We start from the raw sequence: 7,500 nt of genomic DNA, 5'->3' as shown, positions 1-7,500 counted from the left end.
GATCAGTGTATCCTAGAGGAGATAGGAGCTCAGTGTATCCTTGGGGAGATAGGAGCTCAGTGTATCCTAGAGGAGAGAGGAGATCAGTGTATCCTAGAGGAGAGAGGAGCTCAGTGTATCCTAGAGGAGATAGGTGCTCAGTGTGTCCTAGAGGAGATAGGAGCTCAGTGTATCCTCGAGGAGAGAGGAGCCCAGTGTATCCCAGAGGAGAGAGGAGCTCAGTGTATCCTTGAGGAGATAGGAGCTCAGTGTATCCTAGAGGAGATAGGAGCTCAGTGTGTCCTAGAGGAGAGAGGAGCTCAGTGTATCCTAGAGGAGAGAGGAGCCCAGTGTATCCCAGAGGAGAGAGGAGCTCAGTGTATCCTAGAGGAGATAGGAGCTCAGTGTATCCTAGAGGAGATAGGAGCTCAGTGTGTCCTAGAGGAGAGAGGAGCTCAGTGTATCCTAGAGGAGAGAGGAGCCCAGTGTATCCCAGAGGAGAGAGGAGCTCAGTGTGTCCTAGAGGAGATAGGAGCTCAGTGTATCCTCGAGGAGAGAGGAGCCCAGTGTATCCCAGAGGAGAGAGGAGCTCAGTGTATCCTTGAGGAGATAGGAGCTCAGTGTATCCTAGAGGAGATAGGAGCTCAGTGTGTCCTAGAGGAGAGAGGAGCTCAGTGTATCCTAGAGGAGAGAGGAGCCCAGTGTATCCTAGAGGAGAGAGGAGCTCAGTGTATCCTAGAGGAGAGAGGAGCTCAGTGTATCCTAGAGGAGAGAGGAGCTCAGTGTATCCTAGAGGAGAGGAGCTCAGTGTATCCTAGAGGAGAGAGGAGCCCAGTGTATCCTAGAGGAGAGAGGAGCTCAGAGTATCCTAGAGGAGAGAGGAGCTCAGTGTATCCTAGAGGAGAGAGGAGCCCAGTGTATCCTAGAGGAGAGGCTTTAGCGGGTTTTCTACCCCTCCGCTCGTCTTCTAAGGTGATAACACAATGTACCACTAGAACATGGAGACGGGCCTCTACACAACTCTGTAGAGACTTCATTAAACACCAGAGAATAGTCATCTACACATTAACAATGGAGAGAGTATTTATGATTACTTTAATGTTACCTTTATTAGAAAAAACAGGGCTTTTATTTTGAAAAATTATCTTCTGATCGGTAGTGGGTGTATACTACTTGTCCCTTGAAGCGTCCCTGTGTCGTGAGGGAGGGAATCAGGCGGCTATGCAGAGTTTTTTAATTTCCGTCTGATGACATTGGGAACTCTTCTTCTGCAGCTAAAGGACACGTCGGCGTTCTTTGTGAAGTTATCCGAGCTTTCATTGGTCGATTGTGTCACTCGTGGTCATTGTGACTCCTCCCACCCTCGTTAAGGAGAGCTCAGCTGAAGCTGTCAGACGGAGCTCTTAGTGAAATGAAAACGGACTTTCAAGGAGACGAGGGTTCCTCACCGTGATGCCTTCAGGTGACGGTAATGTACTGTCATGTGGAGGGTGATCAAAACACGGGAAAACGGAGCATTCGCTGCTATTATGATTAATCTCCACGCTCTCATACGACATGTGAATGTTAGAGGAGGCTGATATTGACTCGCCTGTAACCTGTAGTATATATATATATATATATATATATATATATATATATATGAAGTACTGTGTACATTGTGTTGTGACAGCAAACCTGGGAGTGGGATTAAGTTTGACTCAAACCTGGAAATCCTTTACTTTAATTTCAATGTATTTCATAAACCTGCTATCAAGTACTCCTGAATGGGTATTATATGTATATTTATATCCATATATATTTATACATTTATATACACATATATTTATATCCATATATATTTATATCCATATATATATTTATATACATATTTATTTATATATATTCATATCCATATATATTTATGCGGTCATTTACTTTTGTTTTGGGGGACTGCAAATGTGGAGTACGTGTGATCGAATACAATATTGTTGACAACCCCAAAAAGCTACATAAAAAGCTCCCCTTATACTGTAGCTGCGAGCGTGAAGTGGCACTTGATGACATTGCGTAATCACTGCCAGAAAGCAGGTCGAGTACATCCGCCGGATGTACCGGGCGGCTCCAGAATCTTACATAGCGGAGTTATTTCCCCACAGACCCCCGATGGCAATAGCAGAGACGCAAATCGTCATATTAAAAGTCATTGTAGCGGCACAATTTTTTTCAAGCTGTTATTTTAAGGTCAAAAGGTTACATAGTGTTGCTTTAAAGGGCTATTTAGGTAGTCAACAAACAAACATAAAGTACCTCACACTTAAACTTGGGAAGCAATATTAATTCTAATAATTTTCTGGAGGTTTTAATTGCTGGGGTCAAATTGACCCCGAGGGTAAAATATGTTAGTAAATGTAAAGGTAACAGGAGGGTTAAACAGAACATGTTTCTCTTGTTTGTCAACCATTAACTCCACCATGATACAATCTAAAGGCCTCTAGTCTTCCTCTAGCAGCTGCTGAGGCAAACTGACTGTGTGGTTTTCTTCATGAACTGGGCCGTGATGAAAGGGACGGCGGGGACACCGCTGCAAAGCTGAAACCTCACCGACACGGACACGGGGACAGATTGACAAGTGACTTTGGTTTTGCTCGGTCCCGATGCGCGCGCACGGAGCTCTGTGGCGCGCGACGGAGATCGATAAGTGTTAACGCAACGCGAAGAGACAGAAATGACATGCTGCTGTGGAGATACGATCAACAACAGACGTTTAGTTTAATAAAAGAACAAAGACGTGCTCTAGAGAACATGTCAGGGGGCGGGCCAATCTCTTTAATGTCATTGATCTACCGACACTACGCCGCGATCGACTGGCAGGTCGCGATCGACGTGTTGAGACCCTGATCTACAGGAAGTAAAAGTCGTAAGAAGGTTTCCGGAGGTGAACCTGCGGAAGGATCATTACCGATGAACAGACCGTCTGCATGAGAGCGGACAGAGTTCAGATTGAAGTGGTGTATTGGAAGCTCATTTTGCAAGTGACTTTTTTTTTCGTCCCGACGACCAACAACAGACGGATTGGAAGCTCATTCTGCGCATGCGTTAAATGCGTTAAAAAACAAAACTAGTTAAACCTGTAATTGAATTAACTGAGTTAACGCGTTATTTTTCACAGCACTAATTTATATACATCTATATTTATATATATTTATATACATATATATATATATGTACATATATATTTATATATATATATATTTATATATACATATATATGTCCATATATATACATTAATAAATATATATATATATATATTTATTTCTTAGCCCCCTACAATGTAAAGTCCTCCCCTGATTCATAAGGTGTGTATGTGACTTACCGACATGGGCAGAGTGACCGCCTCCCAGTTGCTGTTGGATGCAGGCAGCAGGGAGTCGTACTACAGACCATCACCAACCGTCAGGTGGGAGAGCAGAGGGGAAAGGAAAAGAAACCATGATTATTAAATAATGCACTTTATATTTCATGTTATTCTTTTCACTTGGTGGTAAAAGTCGATAAGGACGGATTGAAATTTAAATATAACATATTTATATATATTTTTCGATATATATATTTGTATATATATATATATTTTTAGATATATTTGTATATATATATATATATTTTTGTATATATATTTTTATATTTATATAGATTTTCCAGTATATATATGTATACAAACATATATATATACATATATATATATATATATATATGTGTATATATATGTATATATGTGAAAGTTACCCAAGATGTTCAGGCGTGTGTCTGTCACAACACACACACCCACACACACACGTACAGACACACCCACACACATACACACACACGTACACACACACACACACACACACGATCTCACCGGTAATCAAATCCGTCTCCTTGAAGAGTCTTAAATACTCGCCAGTCAACAATACATCTCAAAGACACCGTGTCCTCACTTTGGCTCTGTGTGTGTGTGTACAAGTGTGTGTATGTGTGTGTGTGTGAGTGCATGTTTACAGATTCGTGGACTCATTTCCTCTTAAGGTGGAATGCCTCATCTGGGCCCCTTTAAGAGACGAGGAGGTGGAGGCTGACCGGCGGCTCTGATTGGACGGGCTGTGGTCACGTGACGACGAGAACTCCTCTCATGCTTTCTCCTTAAAAGTTTTATTGTTGCTTGCCAACGATCGCAAATGCACCGACTCGTTGAAACTCGATAGAAAGATCTTTGTGATGTTTTACAGCGTTAAAGTAGTTTTTCTAGAAAAAAAATTTCAATCTTAGTTCTACTGAACTAAAACAATTGAATCAAGAGCGGCGTCTCTCATTGGCTGGCTGGCTGCCGCCGTGTCCTGCTGCTTCTTTAAAAGAAATGTATTCAATTTATGAAGCAATATTTATTACAGAGGCTAAAAGTGGAATCTCGGGCGACATCGCCGTCTCCACTGGTGTGTGTGGGAACACGCTGTCGGCCTATAGGCTGCTGGGGGAAGTTTAAGGATACACTGAGCTCCTATCTCCTTTCCTCTCTCCTTATGGACGTTTAGGATACACTGAGCTCCTCTCTCCTTATGGACGTTTAGGATACACTGAGCTCCTCTCTCCTCTCCTCTCTCCTTATGGATGTTTAGGATACACTGAGCTCCTCTCCTCTCTCCTTATGAACGTTAAGGATACACTGAGCTCCTCTCTACTCTCCTCTCTCCTTATGGATGATTAGGATACACTGAGCACCTCTCTCCTCTCTCTCCTTATGGACGCTTAGGATACACTGAGCTCCTCTCTCCTTATGGACGTTTAGGATACACTGAGCTCCTCTCTCCTCTCCTCTCTCCTTGTGGATGTTTAGGATACACTGAGCTCCTCTCTCCTCTCTCCTTATGGACGTTTAGGATACACTGAGCTCCTCTCTCCTCTCCTCTCTCCTCTCCTCTCTCCTTATGGATGCTTAGGATACACTGAGCTCCTCTCTCCTCTCCTCTCTCCTTATGGATGTTTAGGATACTCTGAGCTCCTCTCTCCTTATGGACGTTTAGGATACACTGAGCTCCTCTCTCCTCTCCTCTCTCCTTATGGACGTTTAGGATACTCTGAGCACTTCTCTCCTCTCTCCTTATGGACGTTTAGGATACACTGAGCTCCTCTCTCCTCTCCTCTCTCCTTATGGACGTTTAGGATACACTGAGCTCCTCTCCTCTCCTCTCTCCTTATGGATGTTTAGGATACACTGAGCTCCTCTCCTCTCTCCTTATGGACGTTTAGGATACACTGAGCTCCTCTCTCCTCTCTCCTTATGGACGTTTAGGATACACTGAGCTCCTCTCCTCTCCTCTCTCCTTATGGACGTTTAGGATACACTGAGCTCCTCTCTCCTCTCTCCTTATGGATGTTTAGGATACACTGAGCTCCTCTCTCCTCTCTCCTTATGGACGTTTAGGATACACTGAGCTCCTCTCTCCTTATGGACGCTTAGGATACACTGAGCTCCTCTCTCCTCTCTCCTTATGGACGTTTAGGATACACTGAGCTCCTCTCTCCTCTCCTCTCTCCTTATGGACGTTTAGGATACACTGAGCTCCTCTCCTCTCTCCTTATGGACGTTTAGGATACACTGAGCTCCTCTCTCCTCTCCTCTCTCCTCTCCTCTCTCCTTATGGACGTTTAGGATACACTGAGCTCCTCTCTCCTCTCCTCTCTCCTTATGGACGTTTAGGATACTCTGAGCACCTCTCTCCTCATGGACGTTTAGGATACTCTGAGCTCCTCTCTCCTCTCTCCTTATGGACATTTAGGATACTCTGAGCACCTCTCTCCTCTCTCCTTATGGACGTTTAGGATACACTGAGCTCCTCTCTCCTTATGGACGTTTAGGATACTCTGAGCACCTCTCTCCTCTCTCCTTATGGACGTTTTAGGATACACTGAGCACCTCTCATCTCATCTCTCTTTACTCGCACGATGAAGGCGAGGAGCTTCTCCCCATCGACTCGCACTCCGGATGACCGGCTCGCTCACAGCCGGAGGACGTTCAGATAAATCACAGCGTCTCGTCTCTGAGTCTCACGTCATTCACGAGTTGATGCCAGTGGCTCAGTGTGAGGCTCTTGGTCTTCATCTGCACTACTTTTATTGAATTAGTAGAAAAGTATGTCTTCACGGCAGAAACAGAAGTTATTCATACCAGGAGCATCTAAAATAAACTAGATAATAACATCAGAACACATTAATAATAGAAGATAATTTCACAAATTATTATTTGAAATGTTTGATTGGTGCTGTTTATATATAATATGATAAATATATACAGTATATATAATATATCTATATATATTATATATGTATATATAATATATATATATTATATATATAATATTATATATATATATATAATATATAATATATATATTACATGATATGTATGTATATATTATATCTAAAATTATACAATATTATATATATAAAATATATACATTATATATATTGTATATAATATAATATGATAATTATATATATATTTATATAATATAAATATATATATTTTATATAATATAATATATATGTATATTCTATATACAATATTAAATATTATATATATATATTTTATATATATTAAATCTAATATTATATATATGTATATATTCTATATAATATTATAGATATATATAAAATATACACATTATATATATCATATACAGGACTGTCTCAGAAAATTAGAATATTGTGATAAAGTTCTTTATTTTCTGTAATGCAATTTAAAAACCAAAAATGTCATGCATTCTGGATTCATTACAAATCAACTGAAATATTGCAAGCCTTTTATTCTTTTAATATTGCTGATTATGGCTTACAGCTTAAGAAAACTCTAAAATCCTATCTCATAAAATTTTAATATTTCCTCAGACCAAGTTAAAAAAAAGATTTATAACAGCTGAGTGTTTGTCAAGGCTCAGGAAACCCTTGCAGGTGTTTCGAGTTAATTAGACAATTCAAGTGATTTGTTTAATACCCTACTAGTATACTTTTTCATGATATTCTAATATTTAGAGATAGGATATTTGAGTTTTCTTAAGCTGTAAGCCATAATCAGCAATAAATCAGAATAAAAGGCTTGCAATATTTCAGTTGATTTGTAATGAATCCAGAATGCATGACATTTTTGTTTTTTAAATTGCATTACAGAAAATAAAGAACTTTATCACAATATTCTAATTTTCTGAGACAGTCCTGTATATATATATGATATATATATACAAATATATATAATATCAGTCTGTGTGTTACTGACTTGGATCGTATTTCCTGATCAATAATCTCTTCCCGCTGCACCTGGCTGAGCAGCTTTTCTCAGGAATACAAATTCAAAATACAATACAGTTACTCGTATGATGTCAGATGGCAAAATCAATATTACAAATAAACACAAATCTATCAAGTCCACTGTGCTTCTTCAGTTCACTATTAATATCCTCATGTTATAAGAGTGATGCGTTGAGCCTTTCCAAAAAAACGAAATGAAA

The 7,500-nt window shown here is 40.2% G+C and overlaps 1 protein-coding gene across 1 annotated transcript in view; it reads right to left on the bottom strand.

The window, feature by feature from the left end:
• pdgfd (platelet derived growth factor d) overlaps window positions 1-7,500 on the bottom strand; it is a 54,512-nt gene that overhangs the window by 7,934 nt on the left and 39,078 nt on the right. Inside the window, exon 4 of the mRNA XM_056442081.1 lies at window positions 3,336-3,395. Within this exon, the coding sequence (XP_056298056.1) occupies window positions 3,336-3,395 (60 nt within the window). The remainder of the gene's footprint in view (window positions 1-3,335; window positions 3,396-7,500) is intronic.

The sequence above is a fragment of the Pseudoliparis swirei genome, chromosome 20 (assembly GCF_029220125.1).
Source record: "Pseudoliparis swirei isolate HS2019 ecotype Mariana Trench chromosome 20, NWPU_hadal_v1, whole genome shotgun sequence".
NCBI classification, from domain to species: Eukaryota; Metazoa; Chordata; class Actinopteri; order Perciformes; family Liparidae; genus Pseudoliparis; species Pseudoliparis swirei.
Note: the sequence above shows the minus strand (reverse complement) of the source record. Positions and strands in the feature narration are given on the sequence as shown.